Source organism: Petromyzon marinus, chromosome 7, assembly GCF_048934315.1.
Source record: "Petromyzon marinus isolate PM22_M1 ecotype Great Lakes invasive population chromosome 7, UKy_Petmar_22M1.pri1.0, whole genome shotgun sequence".
Taxonomy (NCBI): domain Eukaryota; kingdom Metazoa; phylum Chordata; class Hyperoartia; order Petromyzontiformes; family Petromyzontidae; genus Petromyzon; species Petromyzon marinus.
The window spans coordinates 6,922,268-6,950,024 of NC_133673.1; the positions used below are offsets into that span (position 1 = coordinate 6,922,268).

The 27,757-nt window shown below is 43.6% G+C and overlaps 1 protein-coding gene across 13 annotated transcripts in view; it reads right to left on the minus strand.

The window, feature by feature from the left end:
• Positions 1-27,757, minus strand: part of PPFIA2 (PPFI scaffold protein A2) — a 351,275-nt gene that overhangs the window by 76,177 nt on the left and 247,341 nt on the right. For 8 of the 13 annotated variants that reach the window (XM_076065299.1, XM_076065297.1, XM_076065295.1 and 5 more), the window contains exons 8-15: positions 23,462-23,596; positions 20,831-20,905; positions 18,627-18,710; positions 14,481-14,612; positions 13,663-13,725; positions 6,952-7,043; positions 3,319-3,463; positions 1,198-1,421 (exon numbers count right to left, since the gene is read on the minus strand). In XM_076065299.1, the coding sequence (XP_075921414.1) occupies positions 1,198-1,421; positions 3,319-3,463; positions 6,952-7,043; positions 13,663-13,725; positions 14,481-14,612; positions 18,627-18,710; positions 20,831-20,905; positions 23,462-23,596 (950 nt within the window). The remainder of the gene's footprint in view (positions 1-1,197; positions 1,422-3,318; positions 3,464-6,951; positions 7,044-13,662; positions 13,726-14,480; positions 14,613-18,626; positions 18,711-20,830; positions 20,906-23,461; positions 23,597-27,757) is intronic. The other 5 variants (XM_076065302.1, XM_076065296.1, XM_032948885.2 and 2 more) reach the window with 3 other exon arrangements.

Consider the following 27,757-nt stretch of genomic DNA (forward strand, 5'->3'; position numbering starts at 1 on the left):
AGATTTGGCATATTCTTCTTGGCAGTCTCCTCATATCTATATAAAACAAAGGTCAAAGAAACAAACACAGATTTTTCTGACCAACATGGAACACTGCCCATGCAGCTTCGGCCCCCTCTGGGGAGAGATAAAAAATCCCTCGGCGAGCGACTCCTGGGAAATTCATTTAAGGAAACCGCATTCAGGGTTTGCATTTATTCCCTGGCTCCAATTTGTGAGAAAATGTCACAATTAGGGGCCCCCCTTCCTTGCACATTTGTGAGTGAAAGCAATCGTGAATGTTTTCCCCGGCAGGGGCCAGTGAAATGTCACCAAGTCTTGACTGATGCTTTTGCTTTATGGGTGCATGAGATTGCATGGTGGATAACATGTCCAAACATGTAAATACATGGTCAGAATATTTGATGCAAGCTATATATCTGTAGCTGATGTATGCAGGCCCTTTGGTATGAGACCTGCTTTGTAATAAACGGTAAAGGTTCAGCCGTGTAATTCAATTCTCTTGCCGCCACTGGCAGAAGGGCCTCCACTGAAGAGAGCTGTAGAGAGCTCCCCTCGAGGTCACTGGCTTTTCTCTTCTACACTGGCTAGACATCTAGGAATATGTCAGAGTACCCACATTTGAACTCACCACACGTGACCTGACAGTAAAAAAAATGTTGGCGTACCCATTTATTTTTGGGAGAAATCCATGCTCAGAATGACACTGAGAGACAGAAATAAGAGCATGATGCATCAAAGTAATCATGCATATCACAGACATCGTAGGGACACTTCAGAAAGGTTGGCTTGGGCAGGACGTATTTCTAAGGGGTGATGGCTCTTGGACGAAGCTGAAGACGGATTGGCAGCCAAAGGAGGGAGCATGCCCAATAAGCCAACAACCATGGAGATGGGGTGATAAGATAATGGTTCATATGCAGAAGATCGATGGATTTATTGCTTCATGAGACTGTAAAGGGAGACAAAGACTTGGGGCGTGGGGCTTCATCTAGCAGTGGCGGGATAAAGTCTGATTGTGACGATTGATTTTATCCACCCTTGAGTGATCATGTTCTCAGTCAAACGCCAACCGGGATTGAAATGCGGGCTAGGTGCTCTGACCAGAGGGGCCACGTGTACAATGCACGTGTGCGAGCGAGCGAGCGAACGAGGGAGCGTGAGTGCGTGCGGGCAGCCTCGGCGGGACCGTGCTACCTGATCTCGTTGTTGATCGCGTCGAGCTGCTCCTGCAGCATGAGAGCGAGCGTCTGCGCATCCGAGTGGCCGCTGGGCGACAGGAGGTCGGCCGAGCTAAAGATTGTCTCGCGGTCGTCTTCCTGGTCGGACGCCTCCGTCTCGCTCTCGAAGGCCTGGGCGACGCTGGCCAGCACGCCCGCTTGCTGCATACGCTGCCACTCCTGCTCATTCAGCGTTTGTACCTGGGTACACAGACAGGGCCATATTGGGCGTCATGGGGGCCTAGGCCCGTTGTAGTTCTGAGGGGCCCATTATTTTGTATATTCAATCTCCTGTCTTTTGCTGTTTAACTTTCACCAATGCCCAATGGCAAATACTCGATTTTTGCTTTGGGTAATTCAGTTCTCGTTTTTAAATGTAAAATATGAATTGTGAAGATAAATCACGGTAAAAGTGGAGAAATTATCTTAATTTTGGCAGATAACTTGTCGTAATATATGTAGTGATGGCATGGCTTCCATGAACTAATTACCTATGTGACGTATCACAGACATATTACTGCATTTATACCATTATGAAGCTGTATATATATTTTGGGGTTCCCTCAAAAATGCACGGGTCCATGGGCTGCAAACCCTAAACCCACTCTGTTAATGTGGCCCTCTACATGGGCGTGAAATGGAGGAATGAAGTGAGGCCGAGATTTGTGGATGACCATGGGTTTACATAATGCGCAGACAAGTATCACGCATTTGATATAATTTGTAAGATCTTTGGCTCAACGTACGTGCATCTGCAAGTTTGTTTTGGGTGTTGCGCATTGAGATCGATACTTTGTGATGTGAAACAGCTTAATACAATTTCCCCTTGATTTTCTTATCTCCGTCATTGTAAGAGAGACATTTTCACCGAAGGTGTTTGATGTAACTGGCCATGCTGCTGCAAATTGAACTGCACATTCAGTTGTGCACTGCACATTCTCATCAATACAGCGCAACCCATTTTTAGGTATCCCACTGACTTGTAATGACCCCTCCTATTTTATTTTCAACAGATGATTGGACTTTGTGAAAGTGATGGCTCCATGCCTGGGAAAAGCGAATTATGAGAGTTATTAAATAATTCGTACGTGTATTGAGATCGGTGCTGAACAAAAGTTTCTCTGCAAATTCTCTCTGTTATATTTTAGTGTATAATAAAAATGATGACGATTACGGCCTAAACTTTTCTGGAGCCAAGCAATCCATGAATGACTCAATTTATGCAATTGTCGCAGCATGTTATAGCATTATAGAATAGAATATAGCAAAGCAGAGGGAAGAACTTACAGGAGTGTTAGAGTCCAGACAGAGTCAGCAATTCAGACATTAGAGAGACAACATTGGTGAACAACAATAAATAATACGGTAGAACATTACAAATGTTGCATTATTTTGTAAAAAGTAATATAACCTGAAACAAGGATATGTTTTAATATTTTAAACATTCATATACTGCTAAGTTTTCATTTATTTTAATGAAATACCTTGCATTTCCTGCCTTAAGGATATAATTTGGGGAAACGGTAAACAACATTTAATTTCTTTGTTTAAATATTTTAAACACTCTAAAACAGTTAACAGAGTGGAGTGGTGGTCCAGTGGTTTGCACACTCCTGCTTTGAACTAAGCAACCCAAGTACAATTCCCAGCCATGGCTAATATCAGAGGCGAGAGATATCTGAACTGGTGCTGATCCTGGTCCTGCCCCGCCATCGCCCCCAATCACCAAACCGCACCGACCAGCATGGTGGTGTACGGTCATACAACCTCCCATTATCAATATCGTATGGGAAAGCTTTGATCTAACACTGGATTGACAAAGAGCTGGATGTACTTAATCATGTTATTGAACATTTTAACAATGACTCAATCTTGCAATACTATGCCTAACTCTCTCTCTCACCGGCATTCGTTGCAATGAGAATATAAAAGCACCACTTAGTTAAGATGTACATTTAACATTTTTTGCTTTGGCTTGTGGTGATGCATTGTAAATGGCGACACTTTAGCTGTGAATTTATGGCCATCCTCAACTGTTTCCCACTACCGCCCCGTTGCCACCACGTACTTATTTGACCTCTGACCCCTCCCAGCGTACCTTGCCCGGTTCATCTCGGAGTGCTGACAGGCGTCCCTTCTGGCGGCGCAGCACCGCTGAGCTTCCAAAGGGGTCTCCTGGTGCCTCCAGAATAACTGATGAGCCCAGTGAGTAGCGAATATCTGATGTGCTACCAAGGTGTGACCTTCAAACAAAGGAAAGAGGACAAAAATCTCCACACCTGACACCGAACAGAAGGAATACAATCACTAAAAAACACCACTCAAATATTAAAAAATATATATAAAATAAACATAAATTATTAATTGGACCTTATTCGGATACAACATCGGATTCTCAAAGAGGATTTTGAAGAACAATTGGTGGGACCTTGACCTGCTTAGAGGACGCTCACCTACCGCCAGTGAGGTCAAAGGCTGCCTTTCAAAGCAGGGTTCAACCAAGGGGCATACATCACCGGCTAGACAATGCTTAAAGTGCCATAGCCACCCAATTGGCGTATGGCATTGGGTCAGCTTTAAAGGTGCACACATATCCACCGTCACTGTCTTCAGCGTGGACGTTCATTTTAAAGCAGTCTGCCACTCATTCTTTGATAGCAAGCACCGGCTTTGAAAATTAATAAAACAAGCCCACTACGACTCTTCCTGTTCAGTTCACATATCTAAAGCCCACATTGAGAGGATATGGAATGCGGTCTCTATGAGAATTAATTTCTGGACAAGGTTATCCTTGGACGTCTTTGCAGCCAGATGGATCGCCTACTATTGTAGTTGGGGCGTGCGCCACGGAGCCAGATGGAATGAGAATCTTGGTAAAAACTCGATGACATCCATCTGGTAATGCCGTGGAACATTACAAAAGCATGCACGTCGCTACAAGGTGGGCATTAAAGGGTTTGTGACAATTTGCAAGAGTCGTAACTGCATGCCATTGACATGAAAGCAGCTCAAAATGGCAGTCAACCAAAAAATCTCTAAGACCAAAAAAATATACAATTGCAAATAAAATACACATGAAATTATTAGATTGATCAATTATCTTTCTGAATGTATGCTTTGACTTCTTATTTGAAATATAAAATGTTGTAATAATTATGAATGTATGCATGCTTGTTATCAAACATATTTGATTGCTTTCCCCGCAAACAATGGAGTGGATTTTCCAATCGCAGATTTTATATTGGACCGCACGCAATCCTCAAGTCGCGTAATTAACTTTTCTTGGACACAATGAAAATACTGTCGCTTATCTGATGCCTGTAAGCTGCAGGTTACAAATGTAACAAATGTATTCAAATATTAACGATGGAAGACGATCATGAAACAATTTCAAGCATTTTTCTGTCATTTTGGACAAGCACGCCCAGGGGTGCATACGCTCACTACACAATGCAGAGCTCTCCCCTGCTCCCCCCCCCCTCCCCACAGCACATTTGCAAAAAAATTACCGAGATTTATCGGAAAGTTTTAGAGCCAAACAGAGCAACAGCATTTAGTTACGGTGATAATGTTATTACTTTAAGCGGTTCAGGGGCAGGAGAGCTGCCGAAGAATATACGATCAGAAATTGTATATAAATAATACCTGAGCTGCACGGGAAATTATATGGTGCTCAGAGCAATGGCACTCTATGTCTAAATTGTATGCCAACACCAAGTTAAATAAAAGGCTTTTCGTATAATGCACGAACGAAGTCGTCGGCATAGGCTCTGGGTGGTGGAAAGTTCTGTCTGCAGCAACTTGAGCGCTGTACACGGAACGGGGCTGGTCGTTTGGTAATGAACCATCACAAATGTGGGCTTATATTGGGCAATGCCATAAGTAACCCTAATGACCACATCACCCGCAATGTGCCCGATCTGGCTACATCTCGGAAGCTAAGCAGGTTTGAAAGTGGATGGTACTTGTGTAGTGACATAGAATGGGTCACTACGGCGCGTAGCGCTGGTTACTGGTAGAGAGCGGGATCGTGGGTGTAATAGCCCGGTCTACCAGCAGGGCAGGTGAAGTGTGCCACTGGAGCGCGCAGCCCCGGTTGCTGGCAGTGAAGGGCATTTGAGGATACAGCGGCCGCTCTGCCAGTAGGGCACGTGACAGGCACGGATGTATGGTAAAGACGACAGAGGGGACACGTGGGGTAGAGCCCAGAATCGTCTGGCAGGTTCCAGAAGGGGGCGTGGCCGCAGGCGGAGCCAGACCACGATAGGGAGGATAAAAGGGAAGCCCCGACGCTGGGTCGGGGCTGCTGCGGTTTGGGAATGGAACCCGTCGTCTTTACAAGTCTTCGTCCCCGTGTTCACCTCCGCGTCGGTGTTGGGTCAGGCAGTGTGCCGGCTGTCCTGACCCGTATATAGTTATCCCCTGTACTATGGAAGGTGTAGAATAAACGTGTATGCCTCCTACTATTAGTGTCTCTGAAATGACTCGCTACACTTGTACAAGTGAGTAAATGCCATGCAAAACAGGTGTTATAGGCTGCTGCATGGGGGCCCTGTCATGGGGCAGCAGATGGCAGTGCATCAACTAGCATTGTTGAACTGGACGTCTATCCACTCAGGTCTATGCTCCCCGCCTTCACCAACCCACACTGACCAGCTTGGTGAAATATGGTCAAACAACCCCCACGACCCTCCCGGACCCCCCCCCCCCCCTAATGGTGTTGGTTGAAAGGCCATCATCCAGCAGTGGACTGACAAAGGGCTGCACATGTACAGTATATGAAGTACACAGGATTGGCACAATGTACAGTGAAACGTGTGAAAATGTAGTGCCTTTAACACCCTTTACGAATATTACACCTCACCCATCTGACACTTTTATTTATCTCTGTGCAGGCAAAGTGTGGGGTGGCACTAGCTCCGCTAACGGTTCAGAGGCGGCAGTGGAAATTCCAGATTTCTATGGCGATGGCCATTAAACAACTGAACATTTTAATTTCGTTCATTATACAAACCACGGTTTCATAATTAAATAAAAAACACACACGTATTAAATTAACTATTTATGACATCATTACGACTGGTTTCTTCACGTGGTGTTTTTTTTTCTTTTTACAAAGGTTCCCACACGAGGCAGAAATATTGGTTGTGTTTGAAGTAGAAATGTTGTTAATGTTGTTCACAATCTTTCTGTTATTACCCTGTCATTTGAACCATTGGTACCAAGTAGAAAGGATCGGGATGGCAACCGAGCGAGACTGACAATTGCATAATTTGCTGTTTTAGATTTTTCCCAAACATTATTAAATTAGTGCCATTGAAATATCCATTAAGAACTCTTGAAGGAACAGTACATGACCACGTGTGTAAGATAATGGCCCTGTGAATGGTGATATCACAAAACTGCTTTAAAAATCCCCTCCCCCTCGAATGACCCTTTAGTTATTCATACACAATAGGCAAAGGTTCCAAAAACCCTTTAGTTATTCACACACCATGCTGCAGGGAAATGATGATTCCAACTTGTAACGTGCCGCACGGTATTCCGCTCACTCTCGCAGAGCAAGAACGACTCGAAGGCACGAGGAACCATAGAGAAGTGGGCAGTGAACCGGCGTCAAAATTCCTCCACCCCCACCCCCCCCCCCAAACCCTGTGGTCCTCTATATAAGAGAGTCAGTTAATTTGGTTGAAATCATGAGTGCGATGTCTAAGCGACAACGAGTGAGTACCGTGGAATGACCGGGTCGACCATGGAGCTCGTTTTAAGCCTCCACTGCTCCATCTCCAGACGAACCTTTTCCACTTCGTCCGCCATACGCTCCTGCCGGAAGATATAAACAAAACTATTATATAGCACAAACTGGGGCACTGGCTTACCAATGATAGCCTGCTTACCAAGGGCAGCTGGCGTATCACGACAGCCGGCTTACGAATGGTACCCGGCTAGCCAACTGTGGCCGGCCTACCAACAGCGCCCTGCTTAACAACAGCGGCTGGCTTATCAGCGGCAGCAGGCTTACCAATAATGGCAGTTGGCTTGCCACCTGTGGCCGGCTTACAAGTGGCAGCTGGCATTGAACAGCAGCCGGCTTACCAATAAAGCCAGTTGGCTTGCCACCTGTGGCCGGCTTACAAGCGGCAGCTGGCATTAAACAGCAGCCGGCTTACCAATAAAGGCAGTTGGCTTGCCACCTGTGGCCGGCTTACCAACGGCAGCTGGCATTGAACAGCAGCCGGCTTACCAATAAAGGCAGTTGGCTTGCCACCTGTGGCCGGCTTACCAACGGCAGCTTGCTTACCGACGCCAGCTGCTGGCTCAGCACCCGCATTTTCTCACCCAGGAGTAATCAATACATACACTCACATGTGCTTGTTTGGTGCAAGTCTTTTTATAGAACGCACTCCAGTATACGCATATACAGCAAATAGAAGTGAAAAGGTTTTAAACTTGAGAGCTAGTAAATATAGCACCGTGCTGGATGAAGTCCTTCCAATGCCATGTCGGTCACGGAGGATGTTTGACCAAAATACTTCTATACGTTGGTCAGCTCGGGTTGGTGAACGGCAATGGAGCAAGGGAGCTACGAATGGACTGGTTCTGACACCACCCGCCACGGACGCTGGCCATGGTCAGGAATCGGACGCAGATAACCAGATTCGCGGCACACTGCGTGAACGACCGTACCATCTCTCCTACCCCTAACTGGGTTCACCTTAAGGAAATGTGTGGTTATATAAACAGGAGAGCAAACAATTGGTGTGTGGGAACGTTAATGTTATGCTTATTAATGCATATATTTATATAGTTTCTCTAAAGGCTCTACATTATTATCCCCTTAATGGCTACATGCTAATGCCTTGTAAATATTTGCACTTTTCCTAATGGAGACATGAATCATGCATGCATATATTTCGTCTCGTGGCGTCATGTGTTGCAATTAATATATCCGAGGTAAATCCTGCTTTCTGGCAGTTGGCTTTTCATAAGCGGCTGTATCAACTGCTTACAAAGCAACTGCTTACAAAGCAGTTGATAATCTGGAATGCTTACAAAGCCTGCCTTGTGCGTTGAACATCACAGGACACTGGTAAAGACATCACAAATCACTGCCTGTTGAGAGAATCGAAGCCCCTCCAGTAATAATCAGCACATTGTTCAGTATTATTTCAAGCTACTCTAACAACATAACATTGTCAGGTAGAAAAAAAAGCATAACTTTTCTTTTCATTAAATAATTTGCCATAATTTGCGAAGCTCATTATCCCAACGGTGCACAGACGCTCGAATCATCCAGTTTTCATTTAACAAGTGCACCGCCGATTTTCTTGTGGCCATTCATATTTTAGCACCTCTCTTTTCCGTGAATTTCAAATGTCTCGTTTTGAAAGATGGAATTCTCTCCTTGGAAATCTGTTCTCATCATATACCTAGATATATACGTTGTTTGCTAAACCAAATTTAATCCCACAGAAATGAATGTATACATGTATGTTTGTTGATGAACGTCGTTCACCGTGCTAATCGGAGGTGCGGGGGAAGGACAACAAATTAAACACAAAAAGCAGTTCTAAGGAAATACATTTTCAATTAAAATCGAATCTGAAAGGTAATGCTATATTTGACATACTTGGGCACGACTGCAGAACAGTATTGATCTGCAAAAATAGGTTAGACAAAACCAAATAGAATAATGCCATGCATATTGTGAGTATGGAGTTTAGGGAGAGACAGTGGTTCCAGGGAAAGTGGGTGTGGGTGCTGGTGGATGCATGTACGATCGCAAGCCGAGTGATTCCCTTCTCATCTCCGCTGGTGGTCCTCAGCCAGTGGTGGAAATTCCTCATTGACATGGCAGGGACAAATGAATCAATCGAACATTCAATAGAGTTCAACCCTTCCACCTCCCTCCCTTACTGCGAGTAGATTTCTTTTTTGCGCGATCCAACAAAAAAACCCCTTTATTATGGACCATATTGGTCGCGAAAGCCTTCATGTTAAGCAGATTTTTGTTTGAGGTCAGAACACAGTATGGTCAAACACCTCTTATCTGTGGTGATATGGTGGGCCCTCTTAACAGATCCTATTGCCAATAATAATTCGTGTAAATTACTCCTGTTATCCATGTGGCTAACCACACAAACGTAGCTCATATGATACATTTTACACAACTTCTGTGTCACTCCTATTAGCACAGACAATAGCAGGTTAATATGAAGAATCAATGCATGGCAAACGGGATATTACATCCACGGATTGAGTTGGGGGGGTGCTGGAAATAGGAAAATCTTGTCAAAAGGAGGGTGGATAACGTGCATCTGACTGGATATGCACCTGATGATGATTGCTTATGTTGCAGTCGAAACGTCGTGAGAATTTTATTGTTTTATATTTTTATTATTTTATTGTTTCCCTTCTACTTGACTTTACCGAAAGAACCAAGAATATGGATATGCTCTCCTTATGAAATGCAGAAGTTCAGTCTGCGAGTTCACGGTCAAATATTCCTTGGAAAAAAAATTAAGCCAATCAAGTAACCCGAGCTATGCAATACAGTACAGTAATTGGTATTGCAAAGAAAACAATTCCTCACTCAATATCAGATTTAGAGAATTCTGAACTATGGATTAGTTATGAAAGCCTGTCTCCAGGAGCTTAGCTGCCTATCACGTGTCTATGTGCTGTGCTGGCCTTATTTGCTCAAATGTAACATCTTGAAGGGTGTGATCAGCAGCCACTTGTGACCTTTTGTGAAGCAATTGCAGGCAGATCATTGAACCAATTTAACTTTGTAACTTTCTCAAAGGTCCATAGCATGCAATTTATAACTTGCATACAACACTGTTTACAGCTGTTTTGCAGTAATTTAATGTTCAGCATCATAGCGAGGTGACTGTGATGATCATCAGTGCTCATCGCAAACAGGTGAGCTCTATGAAGTGCTCTCTCTCTCAAAGAGTAACGTAGTTTGAAATCATTTTAAGTCAATCGCAACTGCTGACCCGAATAAGCGCAAAAAATGGCACTCACATCATGCAGCCAACAGCAAGGTTGGTGAAGCAGTCAAGCATTTGCAAGCCTTTGTCACTCTTAATAAGGATATACAAAAGGTAGGAAAATCTCAAGCAATGAAATGGATACAAGGGACTATTGTATGTCACTGTTTCTATTCCGTCGCAAGAAAAAAATCTTTTTTTTAAATTCCACAGAGATGCTTTCAGACCATCTTATTGCACAGAGCAGCATGTAGTAAGCTGGTTATTACGTTTTCAATTTTCTGTTTGAATTGGAGCCTCAAAATTCCCCCCCCCCAAAAAGCTATGGGAGAGGTCAATCCCCTTTTCAAACTTATCATGCATTTTGATACAGAAAGCTGAGAGCTGTAGCAGAGTGTGTGTACGTGTCTGGGCTGAATCCATTATGACACAAATCTCATCACATAATGTATAGGTCCTGTCATATGGTGGGTACATCAAGGCAATCAAACCTTGTTTGGAACTTACCAAGGCATTGAATGTTGACTGTGTGTCTGTGATAGACACAGGTCCAGCCAAGTTATGGGGAAGGGTATCTTATCAGACTGTTGAGGCAAGTGCTGTTAGCGAGCACCTATGAAGGCCGACACAGCACACAAGTACGTGGTGCGAGGTTCACACACCACAGCAGGTGCTCATCTGAGGCTGAGTCGACCCAGGAGAGGCCCAGGACCGGTTCAGATAATCGTCACTGGTGTTGGCCACCGTAAGTGGGAATCGGGTCGCCAGGTTCGTAACCGCTGCACCACGGCTCTCCCCTCTAGAACGTGAGCCCAACGTGCTGTGACCTGGTATCCCCAAGGCGACTTGAAACAGCGACATTCTCAATTCGTGAGAAGTCCACAGTGCTACTGCTGGGAAGGCCTTCAACTCACAATTGGAATATTGTGAGTTCAGTCGATCATCCTTTGGGGGATGGGGGTCAATAAAATATATATAACTTTGTGGGCAGTCAAAAGTGATCAGCCAATCAATAGAATGGTTCCCAGTGTGGGAATGTGGAGTTCATCAAACCCCAAGGCGGTTAACTTTTCTTGTAAAATTCACACATTACAATAACCACCTATTCTCTTCCTTCAGTTCACGGCTTCATTAAAGTTGTAATTTAAAAGAGACTGGGAACACATTTTACAGGTCTATATATTTTGCACCACATTTAAAAACTATGATACGCTTAAATTTAAACAAACAGCATTTCATTTATTTTTTCAAAACGATTTACATACAAAATTACTTTTGATATTAATTACGCTATGAATATAGTTATTTTTTTCCCAATGCAGCAGAAAAAATGTTTTTCATTGGAGGATTTAGTTCATTCACACAAACGTGTTTCACCCTTCACACAATATAATTCCAAATGAGCCACAATTTCAACTTCACAATCCACAAGGGCTCAAGGGGCTCTGCATGGATATCACCTTTCACAGGCAAGACACAGCATCACAGAACCTCTCCCTTGGTTCCGATCTACCAACCCAGGGTACGTATACTGAACTTCTTTCGCACCATACGTAGGCAACCGTGCTAATCGGAGGGTAACCATAAGTGCAACAAGACACTCATTTTAAAGCCTCCGATCTAACCAAGACCTATCCTGCTCAAGGTGAGAGCCCCTGCTAGCGCAAGGCATGATGGGACCTCGAGGAGCCATCCTCAATAACAAAGAATGGAGTAGGGAGGACGCCAATGACATCGACGGCAGAGGAAGGTCCTAGTGGAGCCAAACGGCGGGTATGGCAAGCAGAAGAGTCGCCTCTTGCCATCAGGGCTGCCCAGGTGTTCCTCCAAAAAGGGGAGACACCAGGCAGACAAGCACCTGATTCAATCAAATTAAATCCACTAGACGGTGCTTTCTGTTGTGAAACGTTTAGGTGATAAATACACATTGTCGCAGACGTGCGTACGAAAGAGACATCACAATATATAAAGCCGTGAAAGAATGAATCAAAGTTAAATTACTTAGCTCAAATAACTTTTCAAATTAGCTGATGCTGGAAAAAAAGGCCGATTGTCTACATATAGACATATATAAAATTGCTCATCAATACATCTGCAACAGCCATCAGACAAATCACAAGCATTATTACACTCGGTGCGCACACAGACTCACCCCTTCGCCCTAGCCCGTCGTCCCCTGTGCCGGGTGCCCAGCGAGGATGCCACGCAAATACGAAGAGGCGACGGACGGGCGAAGCCGAAACCTTGGTCTGTCCCAAACCCTAACCCTTGACCCCATAACCTGGGCAGGCTGCGGGCCTAATGAAGTGCCCGTGTAAAACTCCGAGTGACGTGCCTCCCGTTCTCGTACGGTGACATAACCCATGCACCCCTACCCACCACCTTGACTTCTGCACAAAGCAGAGGCCGAGGGAGGGACTTTCTTTCAATCATCCGCAACGCAGCCCCCGGTTACAGCAGCGTACTCAAGTGCGATTTAGCAGGCACAGGCTCGTTCTTGAGGAGAGGCTGCGATGCAGGGATCCCATGCCCCATGCTGTTGGTGAGGGTTTTTCGCACGGATAGACAACGTGAACGAAAATGGAACGGAACGCGACAAACAAAAGGAAAACGGCGATCGAACTGAACTTGCTGTGCGTGGACGTGCCGTGCCCCGGATGGTCGAGGACGAAGAATATTTCCTACGGCGTCGGTTTGCTTTAATGATTCATACTGGCCTCACTTTTGTTGTCCGAAGTGAGCGCAGCGAGACCGCCGGAGTGATGTCACACAAATTCATCGCTCGCGTAATACAATGCGACTTTGTCGGGCGTGCTTCATCTTGTACATATGCCTCGATCTAAAGAACCCTTTCTGCTGGTATTAAGATGATAACAAAATTAGGTTTTACCCTATTTGGCAATATGGTAAAATGTGTTAAGACGTTCAAACACCAAATTAACATCTATTACAAGGCATTATCAAGTCTGCATTAACCACATATACTGCACTTGTGGTAAAACATGCAAACAAATATGCTTTAATAATGTATATGCATTGTCCTTGAAACTGATTGACCTGCACCAGAGACAGCCTCCTTTATTGCCTTGTCTCACCGTTGTTCAACCAAAGAAGGCCAAATAGCTGTGCATTTGGTGGTTGAACATCTCAGCACCTTCTGTATTAATTCCTTTAATTTTGTTTTTTTAATCACATCTTACTCCGTTTGAAATGGGGTCTGTTTATCAGCCACTGTCCACATCACCCCCTAAAGTTTTCAATATTAACTGGCAATCAGTGGGATTTAAAATGTGAATTGACAATGCATGCAATTGTGCTATGTGAGAGCAGAGAATATACATTTTTCACAACAGCTGAACGAGCTGCAAGCTGGACAAAATAACGCAAATTGGCCATGAAATACACACTCAAAATACAAACCGCTAAAATATAAGAGTTTTGTTTACCTTATCCATGTGGGCCTCTTCCAACTGTTTTCTTGTATTATCAAGTTCATGGGTAAGTGCATTCTAAACAAATACATGAAGGAAATGCATCATTACAAATGCCACACACACAACTGTGAAATAAGCAAGTTACAAATTGACAGTTGAAGGGAATCGTAAACTGATTAAAATTAAATTCAATGTCGTTGAGCAAGCGAATGCATTGACTTGAAACCTGCTATTTTGTGATTTGTGCAAGCAAATTTATGCTCACGTCTATGAAATAATCAGCTGCAGCTGAAAAATCATTGTAACAACAATTGGCTTTCAATCAAGGAAATGAGATTAGCCCAAAAAAATCATTCAAACTTAAATCATTCAAAACCAACGCTTAGTTCCGCAACATCATCTTAACGTAAGGTACATATGAAGTAAAAAGCCAGATTAAAATAGATTACTATTAAAATTATGGATGTGTTGATGCAATCCAGTTCATAGGGCATGAAATTAATTTGTTTTTTGTTCATTTCAATGAAAAAAAAACCCACCTAGCTATTCACTTGGCCTTCGCCCACTAAAACTGCGACACGCGCTCTCTCGCGACCACATCGATATTAGTCGCACCCCGCTGTCCGTCCCCGCCTTTGAAACAACGAGACGTAAACCCGCACACATTGGGCTCTTCGCGCTCGCGCGGTCCAGGGCGAGCGGGAGAAGTGAGCTGGTGGCTGTTTGGCGGTTCGGGCCTTCATGCCTTGTGTCCTGTGGCGGCGATTAAAAGTAATTATCAACTAGGATGGGGCCACGGCGGCTTCCACGGCCTGGGCGCCGGCACGTACCTTCTCCTCCAGCGATGACATCCTCTCCTTGAGGTGCAACTGCAGACGCTCGTTGGACTCGGACAGAAGCTTGTCTACCGTGTCCGAGAGTCGCTTGTTGTGCTCCTCGTTCATCTTCTCTCGCTGCCTCGCCTGCATTCACACACGCACGCACGCACGTGGTGGCGGCCAGGGGGGATGGGGGGGGGCATCAAACACTCTCCAAGCCGCCCTCCCCGTTGGGGCATCCTGCAAAGTATTACTTTTCAAGACAAGAGTCACATATCCGTACCTCCGGTTAGCACAGTTGGCTACGTACGGTGCAAAAGAAGTTCAGTATACATACACACATATACGACTCGTTAGAGACTGAGGTAAGGTCACATGTGTGAGCGAAAAGGTCGGATATGTAGACATAAAATGACAGTTACACCGTCCGCAAGTACTTTAGAAAATGCACTATATTTACAATGAGTAGCTTACGAGTTAAAAAACTTGTCGGGCATCAACTCAGATGTTCAACCTGTTGGACCGACAAAGTGTGTTGCACCACTTCATGGGGGAGTCAACAGTTGGTGCCCATTTGAAGCGAAACATTCCACTGCCTCAGGACCCCAGAGAGGGAGCCACTGCCACATGTTCACCCGTGCCCCGAGTGATTTCAACTTCGATTAGCCATCAGCAATTTACTGGCTCGATAAGTTGTGCCAAAAGCAGCGCCACAGAGGACAATGCCCCGACAATGAGCACCACAGAGGACAATGCCCCGACAATGAGCACCACAGAGGACAATGCCCCGACAATGAGCACTACAGAGGACAATGCCCCGACAATGAGCACCACAGAGGACAATGCCCCGACAATGAGCACCACAGAGGACAATGCCCCGACAATGAGCACCACAGAGGACAATGCCCCGACAATGAGCACCACAGAGGACAATGCCCCGACAATGAGCACCACAGAGGACAATGCCCCGACAATGAGCACCACAGAGGACAATGCCCCGACAATGAGCACCACAGAGGACAATGCCCCGACAATGAGCACCACAGAGGACAATGCCCCGACAATGAGCACCACAGAGGACAATGCCCCGACAAATGGGACACCACAGAGGACAATGCCCCGACAAATGGGACACCACAGAGGGCAATACCCCAACAATGAGCACCACAGAGGACAATGCCCCGACAATGAGCACCACAGAGGACAATGCCCCGACAATGAGCACCACAGAGGACAATGCCCCGACAGTGAGCACCACAGAGGACAATGCCCCGACAATGAGCACCACAGAGGACAATGCCCCGACAATGAGCACCACAGAGGACAATGCCCCGACAATGAGCACCACAGAGGACAATGCCCCGACAATGAGCACCACAGAGGACAATGCCCCGACAATGAGTGCCATGAGACTGTGAGCGTCTGCAAGCAAGGATAATGGAGCATTGCAGACTTTCAAGAAAGGGCAGAGAAGGGGGCTCCAAACAAAATAACTTTGGATTTGGACCCAAGCCCACTCAATCTCCTAACTACCCAGGCCAGCCAACAGCTAAAATGTTCCAGTAGGTGTATTTCAAATAGGTTACTGTGCAATTAATTGTCAGTGAAATCTAGCATTGTCTCTCTAATAATTATGCATATTTCGCATCTTTAAAAGAAAGTACAGTATAATTAATTTGGCATATAAAATGCCAGAGATCAGCTGACTCCTAAGTGTGCTGACGTTTGTTATAAATCCTCAAGTGTTAAACATATACATACATTTGTGTTTATATCAATCACTTATCACTTGTGATCTCAGCATCATGTCATGAAATTCAACATTTCCATTCTACAGCAAGCAGTGGATCACCCTGCGTCAGAGAGGATGACATCACAGAAGTGCTTCTTCAAGCCTATTTTAAAATACCTATATCGACAACAGACCTTTTAAAAGACCTCTTCATCCACAACAGACACACGCCTTTTAAAGCCTTCCTAATTAGTCATTTCATGTCAATGAAATGAAATATTTGTGTCAAAACTTACAGATTTTTTTACTAAATTAACTTAAAGGTTTCACTGAATGTTGTGTTATCCTGGTGCAGTTACTGCTGACCAAGTTGAGATCATCAACGCACAATACTTGAGAATCGGGGTTCAATCACGTATGGCTGCCTGGATTTAAACCTAGGCCTCAGGAGCACCAGCTCATTGCCTGTTATGCCTGAGTCACACAGCAGCTACCTGAAGAATCCGAGATGTATCCGTCAAGTTGACCATATTCAGTGTGGAAGTAATGTAATTTCACATTATTAGAAAGGTTCCTATATGACAGTACAGTTACTGACTGTGTGCAGTTTATATGTCTTGCCCTCATTTACAGGTGCTGTGCACCAAAACAACTCAAGCAGGACCCTACTAAAAAAACAGAGTCTTGAGACTCACAGAGAATCCCGAGATTATCATATAAATCACTCATTATTTAAATGGTCACAGTGTACAACATTGGTGTATGTGGGAAGTGACTGCATGTCACTGGCCTTGCCGTGTAATAGGATTAGGTGTTCAATTACAAAGAGACCCAAGGATACTAATTGCATGTTAACATTTATTGCCGTAGCATAGTGAAAACGCATCGTCACCTTAACATTAATATTCGGTTTGGTGTCATGACTAAGCTTGTTAGTGGTAAGGTAATGCCTAGGCATGTTAATGTATACTAGAGTTCAAAGGATTTATTTTAGTACCTTTCTTTTTGCATTATAGCACTCTGTAGATACCATTGTATGGCAGCTACCACACGCTGCTTTGTGTAATTAAATTGCATGAGTCACTTCGAGGAAGCCACTCATCATCAGCATTCATCGATCTGCTGGATCTTTCACGGATGGTCCCACAATGCACCAATCCCTCTAGTACCTTCGCTCCATCTGGCGTGGTGGACGTTCTTTCAGGCACGTTTCCTCCTTTGGCTGCCACTTCAACATTAGTCTCGACCGCTGACCATCATGCCTTCTTGTCGTGTGGTCTAACAAAGCTCCCTTGCTTAAAAGTCTTGAATGCAAGGCGGAATAAAACATATATAGAAATAACACTAAAAACTGTGAATACTCCAGCCCTTATTTTGCAGATGCGTACCACCCCAGTCTATGTGTTCTCTCGACTGCTCATCATGAACATGAAGCTTCATTCGTGGAAAACGAATGAAGCAATTATAAGGATCCAACTGAAGTGACTTTACAACAATGACATCGCATTACAAAGCATGGGACTTACGCTGCAGAGACATGAACCTACAAAGTAATTTTTTTCTTCTCGCTGTTGAAGTTTACAGCTCATTGTCAGAAAGCTACGGATGCACATCCTGGGTAAGTATCTACAAATAAAGAGCTGTAGGAATTTTGGGTTGCGCTTTCCTTTCCTCAAAGAGGGCTCAATGTATTGGCCAACCAACCAATTATTTCCAGCGGCTTTACACTCACAGGACAATTATTCAGAAGGAATATTATCTAAATAATGAGATAGCATCCGAGAAGGGGAACAAACAAATATAGAATACCTACAGAGGAGTTGAAAAGAACACAATAACCAAATGAACAAAATGGAATGCATCCAAGAGGACATCTATTCACGAACTTGAGCGATGACATCAGCTCGTGCTGAACCATTACGTTACGGCGATGGCTTGGGGAGGCCTTCATCAAGTGGTGGATTGATCATGGTTATTTTATGTAAATGCTCACCCCAAGCCCTCAATACTCTGATAGTGTGCTGTTTTTGAGTTGTACGCCTTTTGGCGTCTTCTGGTCCAACACCAATGGAGACTAGGCTCTAAGAAAAGCCGTCTCGGGTGTGGACCAATCAAATTCAAGGACAGTGCATATTATTATCAGAGTTGTCTTTTTTGTTTGCATTTTGACTGCTTGTGTTGTGGTTATTGCAAACATGATGCCTTGAATAAAGGTGTCAGTTTTTGTGCCAGTTAAAAGGGTAAAACCTATTCCTATGATCATGGTTAATGATGAAGATTAACAAAAGGGTACGCGTGGCAGTGAAATAAATACCAGCCAAACGGTTCTAAAGATAGTGGCTGCCCTTGAAGTCAGGTGACCGTGAGCGTTGATCCTCTCTGATCTCTGGAGGATGCCCAGGCGGAGGGAGGGACAGGAAACTCACTCTCAACACCTCCTGATTCTTCTCCTCCAACTGGGTCTCCAGTTGCCGTAGACGTTCCTCGATGTCCCCGTGCCGCTCCTCCGCCTGTCAACCAAAATGAGAATGGTGGTGATAAAAAGCAAAAATCAGAAGTCAGGGAGTGCAGCGTTAAAGGGACATCTCTCTTGCTGCAATGAATGAAAAGGTTGCAATGGGTGAATGGCAATGCCGCAAGAAAACCTTGACTGCGGCAAGAGTGGCAGCGTCAAGGCCCGCCGTGCCATGCTCTCTCCCCTGTTAGTTACTCGGAGCGCGCGGTTGAGGTCGGAGAGCTCGGCAAAGCTGTGTGCACGCGATGCATGGAAGGGCGCGAGTCATGCCGGAGTGGCACAGGCTCTTGGGGATTAATGCGCAAATGCAGATGAGTGAATCGAAATCTGCTCTGGAGGACACTACACGTGGACGTTAAAAAGGGATGCGACTTATAAACATGTCGGTAAATATGCGAAACACAGATTTAGAATGTCTGACATAATAGGTCAAACAAATAAGGATCATATTTCCCGCTCAGATAATGAATGTCTATTTTATTGTACAATTGCACGCACATTATAATTTGAGTGACTGCGACAATAATTAAAACTTTTAATTTTAAGTTCCCCATTGCTTGCTTTAATTTGTTGTCAACGGTTTGCTGTAATCACTAAACACCCGTCAAACAATTGCAACTATTGCGTTAAATAAAGCAGGCTATTGTTCAGCGAATGCTATCATGTAAAATAACTTTTACACACAGCAGGTTTCCAGAACTGACTATGAAGCTACTCAATCTGGATTCGCAAATGGTTGGCAAGGACCAACTAAATCCAGTGCCACACATATTTCCATGCAAATGTAAGCAGCCTCTAAATGCACGAATGAAGATAAGTCAATATTGCGCTGAATGTATTCAGCACACACACATGCAAAGACGCATACTGATGGATATCCATGCGTTTATCCAAAACTACGTCGCAATATGCCCAAGTTAATCAAGGAATTAATAATACCACTCCACCACTAACAAAGAGATCTATCCATACAAAATTGATCCGGTGAACGTTGTAAAATTGAAATTACAAGACAAAACAACAAACCAGATCTTGCCAATATTTTTGTTGTTGTGTGTCAAAACGTCTAAATGTTAAAGTCACATTGACCTCTAAAAATTGATCCAAATTGATTTTCTTCTTCTCCGAGACAAACAAATACAACCCTAAGTTCTCTTTGTGCCTCCATCATCCAAGGTAACCCAATAAACACTGCTCACTTTATCATCTCAGTCCCTACGTCATCCCTCTGCCTCTATAATTTCCTGAAAACTAATATCTTTCACATCGTTCATCACGGTACTTTTATTTGCTCATCTCCATGATCTCTCTCCGCTTATCTTGAAGTGTACGATTAACTATACAGTGGATCAGCAGTGAATGTAGATCTCATTTTCGAGCGTGACATACAGCACACCACGCTTTGAATCAAAAGTGCAGAAAGTTAAGGCGGCCGTCCACTTTGATATGTCGCGATTTCACGAGGATTAAAAGCGTCATTTTTTCCGTAGTGACTGCGTATCGACAACAGAACCGCGTTGGAAATATGTAAATAAATGTCCGCCATTTTCAGCCCAGGCATATTGTAAAATTCTAATGGCTGAATATGAAGTACATCCCAAGAGCTGAAATGTCAAGTTCCCCAAAGGAAAAGTAATGCAAGTCTAAAAATTTTCAAAATAATACTTGATCAAAAGACCGTAAGCTTTGGCACATCTTAATAATGGAAAACCATTTTTACTATGAATAAGACTTAACATACTTTCCGTGGTAAATCTACATTCCCATTTTAACATCTGCAATAAATATGCAAGGCCAATTGAAATGCACAGTTGCTCCAACTTCATTCAATATAAATTGTCGTTAAAAAAACAACCCCTTTACATATATATCTCTTAAAGAGTTTTTTTTTATTTGTTAACAAGCCTGCATTAGATGGATTAGACTACCGAGTCGTTATGTTTACGTGGCGGTCTCCAAGAACCTTGCAATCGACGGATATGTGCACAAAAGAGGACGTTTGAGTGCTTCCGTAGATTTCTATTGGCCCTGCTTGGAAGCCAGGCGGCGGTGGCGGTGAGCGCGGCGACGGAGTGAAGGGAGATGGAAGCGGAGAGGAGGCTGGGCACGCTCTACCTTCCTAAGCAAGATGCTCATGTCTTGCAGTTTAACTTCCAGAATAGTGGAGTCATCGGGTGAAGAGGGATCGTACTGAGAGAGCGAGGAGAAGGAAAGGGGAGGAAACAATAGGAAAGAAAACACATTCAAGAGGGAACAAAATGAAAATGAAATACTTGAATACCAGTCACACCTCTTTAACGCCGATGCTTCGACACTGATTTCCACCAGATAAATGTTCCAAAACAGTAGCGTTCGTTTTTGACATCTCGAGTTCCATATTTCAGGTTTTTTTTTAAATATATCTTTATTATTTTAATGAGAGACTGTGACACGATTGCAACTGTTTTTACAAACGGCATCATTCACGGAGTTCGGGTCAAGATGTTTCACCACGTCTAATATGGGGGTTTTATATGCAATTTGTACTATTTGTTAAAATAAATTGCGGCCATTACAAGAAATGTTATGTTATTGTAACTTAACTCCCCGGGGACGTTACCTGTGCATTTTAAGAGAAAGGCTAATTCATTAAATATTTGGAGACATATAGGACTCATGAATACCAAAAAAACATGACTTGTGAGTTCCCCTGATTACACATCAGCACTATTCATTTAAAGGCCCATCCTTCAATCAACATATTCTTCTGAAGAATTAACACGGCAAGCTCAAAGAGGTGAAACCATAATCACAGCTCCAGGTTGAAACACAAAACTGACAAAGCGACTGGTGGTAAAACGTCCTATATTTAGCTTGCATACTAATTGCGAATAATGCTTCAAGCCATCATTACAACTTAACAGGAATATATTACATTACGTATTGAGGCACAATCAGCCCGTGAAAAATTGCTGAACAGCCTCGTCCCACTTACCTGCACAAATTACTCGCATGCAAAGCAGAGTCCAATTAGGAGAATACGACAAATAAAATGTCTCATCGAGTAAGATAAAAGATCTCTCCAAGCATTGAAATGTATACTATAAATTAGTTATGTTTCAAATGCATAAATGTAAAACACCGTACAAAGTTTGTTTGTTTTTTATTAATATTATTAAAGATTGCCTGAACAAAATTTCCCCAACATCTAGAAGGTTTTGATATTTTGCAACAGCTAATTTCACTGAAAGTCTTTAAGACCAAAGACTTCTTATTTTCTACAACCTTCAAATATATATCACGCAACTATTAAAACAGTTTAATTCTTCAAAATATTTTGTTCCTGTAAATGATTCATCCACTCTTTATCTCTAAAGGCCAAAGTGAGCAGAAGGTACGTTCTGTAATTATAATATTTGCGTTATCACAAGAAGAAACGCGTACGTTGGAAATCATCCGTGAATTACGTTGGCAGAGCTCATCTAAAGAATGGATTACGTTCTCGTCTAAGGGAACAAGGTTTCAAAAACATATTTCAAAGGTACGACGCACTATTACTAAGTCATGAGAAGCACAGAGACAGCACAGAAAAAGGGAAAACAAGTGCAGGAGGCGGAAGAGAATTAACAAGAAGTCCGAGACATCAAACGTCCCAGCCTAAATCCCCCACGGTGCATGCTGCATGCAGTTGATTCATGACACAGGTGTTAATGCACATGGAGACATGTGACCCTCAGTGTGCAACTTAACATCATGCACAGCACACGGCAACATCCTGCGATGGTGTAAAAAGTCAAACAAATGAACGGCTTTAAAAACAATTTAATTTCCACTCGTCAGAATACATGAATATATGTTCCTCATTCGGGTTTGGATGTTTTAACTACTTTATGAGTGATATATACAGACATACGTGGTAACTGAAGCAGAGGCACTGTTAGTATTATTTTGAGGTTGTCTGAGAGACGAACTGCAATAATGGCATTGCGTTAAAGTGATGGCATGGAGGAAGGGGAAATAAAGCATTAAACAAGATAACAAACTTGGGATGAAAAAAAATTGTTCTATAGCTCGGTGACATGGAGCATGCTTATTTTACGCATGGCATGAGTGACCACAAGCGATTTGATCAAATTAACTGTCTACCACAGAACATTTACTCCACAACTGCATGCTTTATATGTTTATGAACAGTGCGTGCCAAACACAGATATTCCATATTGTTGGCTGCTGTATCTACATAATTAATTCTTAAAGCATACAAGTGTGGATTCAAAGATTAAGCTAAATTATTCACGTGAACTGGAAACATACCAACACATCGTGCACACATTATGGAGGATCACTCTTTAAAAACAGCCTGTCAGCGTGAGAAATCAAAACACGAGCAACGCTAAAATGTTCTCGGATGCATTTTTGGTTTGTACCACACTTTGCACACCAGCATGTCCGACGATTTTCTTACAGCCCCCCGTATATTCACTGCCAATGAAGCTCCCAAGACAGCGGAGCGAAACGTCGGACATCGTGTCACGCAAAGCACGGCACAAACCCGAGAACACACCGGAGCCGCTGTGCGGCACAACCGCGGACACCTACGCAGCACCAAAAATAAACGGGGGGGGGGGGGGGGGTGGGGGAGAGGGCAGCCGGGAAAAAAAAATTACGTTTCCATTTGCTCGCGTTGACATGCATCTTACTGGGGGCGTGCACGGTTGCGGAACAAACGGCGGCGAGAGCCCCCCGCCCCCCAGGCAGTGTCCGTACCTTGGTGAGCGCGGCCACACGCTGCGCGAGCTCGGCCTCCACCTCGGGCAGGGTCTCGGCCTTGCGCATCGTCTGCTGGAGCTTCTGCTCGGCGAGCTCCAGCCTCTCCTGCAGCTGCCGCGTCTTGTCCTCGCTCTGCGACGCGCATACAGGTGGGAGGCAAAGATCCCCCGCCCCCCGTGTTGCTTTAGCGCACTTATGGAGCAGGTGCTGTTTGCGAGCGCCTATGAAGGCCGGCACGCGAAGGTGGTGGGTGGCCAACACCACGCGCCTGGCCACCTTTGTCTCCACGGTGGCGATGCTTACACACCGCACCGCGTATTCATTTGAGGCCGAGTCGACCTTGGGGAGGGGCCCAGGACTGGTTCAGATAATCGTCACTGGTGTTGGCCGTGAGCAGGAATCGGACTCGAGTCGCTGGGTTCGCAGCCCAGCACCTCTAACCGCTGCATTACCGCTCCCCGCACAAAGGGGGAAACGCACAGAGGCGTATACAGTGAGGGAAAAAAGTATTTGATCCCCTGCTGATTTTGTACGTTTGCCCACTGACAAAGAAATTCTCAGTCTATAATTTTAATGGTTGGTTTATTTGAACAGTGAGAGACAGAATAACAACAACAAAATCCAGAAAAAACGCATGTCAAAAATGTTATAAATTGATTTGCATTTTAATGAGGGAAATAAGTATTTTACGCCCTCTCAATCAGAAAGATTTCTGGCTCCCAAGTGTCTTTTATACAGGTAACGAGCTGAGATTAGGAGCACACTCTTAAAGGGAGTGCTCCTAATCTCAGCTTGTTACCTGTATAAAAGACACCTGTCCACAGAAGCAATCAATCATCAGATTCCAAACTCTCCACCATGGCAAAGACCAAAGAGCTCACCAAGGATGTCAGGGACAAGATTGTATACCTACACAAGGCTGGAATGGGCTACAAGACCATTGCCAAGCAGCTTGGTGAGAAGGTGACAACATTTGGTGCGATTATTCGCAAATGGAAGAAACACAAAAGAACTGTCAATCTCCCTCGGCCTGGGGCTCCATGCAAGATCTCACCTCGTGGAGTTGCAATGATCATGAGAACGGTGAGGAATCAGCCCAGAACTACACGGGAGGATCTTATCAATGATCTCAAGGCAGCTGGGACCATAGTCACCAAGAAAACAATTGGTAACACACTATGCCGTGAAGAACTGAAATTCTGCAGCGCCTGCAAGGTCCCCCTGCTCAAGAAAGCACATATACATGCCCGTCTGAAGTTTGCCAATGAACATCTGAATGATTCAGAGGACAACTGGGTGAAAGTGTTGTGGTCAGATGAGACCAAAATGGAGCTCTTTGGCATCAACTCAACTCGCCGTGTTTGGAGGAGGAGGAATGCTGCCTATGACCCCAAGAACAACATCCCCACCGTCAAACATGGAGGTGGAAAAATTATGCTTTGGGGGTGTTTTTCTGCTAAGGGGACAGGACAACTTCACCGCATCAAAGGGACGATGGACGGGGCCATGTACCGTCAAATCATGGGTGAGAACCTCCTTCCCTCAGCCAGAGCATTGAAAATGGGTCGTGGATGGGTATTCCAGCATGACAATGACCCAAAACACACGGCCAAGGCAACAAAAGAGTGGCTCAAGAAGAAGCACATTAAGGTCCTGGAGTGGCCTAGCCAGTCTCCAGACCTTAATCCCATAGAAAATCTGTGGAGGGAGCTGAAGGTTCGAGTTGCCAAACGTCAGCCTCGAAACCTTAATGACTTGGAGAAGATCTGCAAAGAGGAGTGGGACAAAATCCCTCCTGAGATGTGTGCAAACCTGGTGGCCAACTACAAGAAACGTCTGACCTCTGTGATTGCCAACAAGGGTTTTGCCACCAAGTACTAAGTCATGTTTTGCAGAGGGGTCAAATACTTATTTCCCTCATTAAAATGCAAATCAATTCATAACATTTTTGACATGCGTTTTTCTGGATTTTTTTTGTTATTATTCCGTCTCTCACTGTTCAAAATAAACCTACCATTAAAAGTATAGACTGATCATTTCTTTTGTCAGTGGGCAAACGTACAAAATCAGCAGGGGATCAAATGCTTTTTTTTCCCTCACTGTACACACACACACATTTATAATGCAGCCCCAACGTAACGAGCGTCTCAGAGCACAGATGTACACGGCAGGCAAGGGGGGAATGGGACGGAGACCGAGCAAGAGAAAAGAGCCGATGCACGCGCACACACGCTTGGGATTTCGCAATATCATTCATGATGTTTAGGTTGACATCATAGATTCATTTCTCGCGGAATATTTTCCAAGACCTACACAACCCCCTGCTGTTTCGTGATACGTTTAATGCGGTATAAGTTTCCCATCACTGGGTATTTGTATTTCACATGTATTAATTTATTGATGCTGTACTTTGCTGCACTATCTTGTAACCATGAAGTGTACTTAAAAGTTCTTCTGCTTCATTTCACCCAACTTAAGCATGCCATAAGAGGTTCTGATTATTTAAATATATGAGCGCTAATAAATGCACATGCTACCAGTTACACGAATCATACTTTAAATAACAAAATGAACTATGAAAATAATGATCTCATATGATCTCCATGCCATGACCTACTGTGTAAAACATATTATAAAGCATTAATTTAATGTATAATAGCTAAAAATTAGATGATACAATCGAGTTTATAATTCTGAAGACATTTTGCTAAGATTTTTTTAAAATTAATATTTATTAAATGAGCAACGATAATCACGACATAATCAAAGCAGACGACCGATTGTATCGTGCAATGCACATCGTGGTATCGCCACATCCTTGCGCCCGTACGCGCTTGTGCGAGCGCGTCGTGCGTACTCGAACCTGGCGCCTGTACGTGCAGTCCGACACGGAGAGGCTATGCGGGACCACAGGGGAACCCGTCTTAGGCCGTGATAGCATCCTAACAGTCAACATCAACAGGTCGTGGGCTGGGTTCTGCGATCAGCGCGGTGGCTCGGTATAAGCCCGCGAGAGTGATTTAGCGTGAACCCGTTTGCTCTCGACTTTTCCTAGCAGCTCGTGGAGGCAAAGCCTGCTTCTCGCTGCAGGCGTGCGCAGGTGATGAAGACGCACGCGAAGAGAAACAAAAACTGAAACGCATTTTTACAATGCACTTTAATAACCAGCTAATCCTGCTAGCCTGCCTCGTGCTGATAAAGGTTGTAAATGTGTCATGTAAAAAAAAACATGAAATATATAATACACAGCAATGCATTGAATACATTTCCATGTCTCAATAGCTATGCATCTAAAAAAAAAATACTTTCGTTTTTTATTGCTATATCTGGATATTTTAAATCACAATCATCCTCTATAAAACTCTTCATTTTCTCAAAAATCACAAGATATTACTGCGCAAAGGCTACATATGACAAAGAAAACATTTTCACAGTCATTTCTGAATTGATTCTGAAAAGTTGAGCGACATTGCCGATGTACACAATGCGTAAGAGTTATAATTTAACATCTTTATAATCAGTAAATAAATTACATTTGATCTTACTACCATTTAAATATTGATTAACTCCTTGGCGAATTAGCTATCAAACACATGTAAACAATTAGAGGTTAATAATATTTCTGGAGCAGAAGCCATCTTTAAGAATTGTTCTTGATTATTTTAATTGTGGAAATTAAACACACTGTGACTACATTTTGATTTAAAGCTTTCGTGACTGCATTGATTCATATTCTTGGTTTATTCGGTAAAGGCACGTTGAAGGGAAACAATAAAATCTATATTTTATTATTTTACCGTTTCCCTTCAACACTGTGACTAATTAACTAAAACAAATTATTTACCATAATTCAGTAAAAACTGTAAAAGATTATGCATTTTGACTTCCATTCTTCTTTATTCTCAGTGATGGTATGAGTTATATGTATTATTTTGAATTCTGACATTAATATTGTATTAATTTCGAGGTGCATTAACTGAAAAAAAAAACATTCGCATGAATGCCACATTAAACATTTTGACCTGGCCTAGAAGCAACAATGTAAATATTTCATCCAAATTCAAATTTCCATTGAGTAATTCATGAATACAATCTTGTAGGGGCTGACATAATTGAACAGTCCTCAAAAATGCAAATAAATGCCGGGCTGGATAAATAAAACACATTTTTGTCCGTGCTGCACTTTTAATGGGGCTTATAATATTTCCATCAAATTCACTTTTTTGTCCCTTGATTATTTATTTAGTTAAATCTGAAGCTACAATATTAAATCACAAAACCGCAGATTAAATG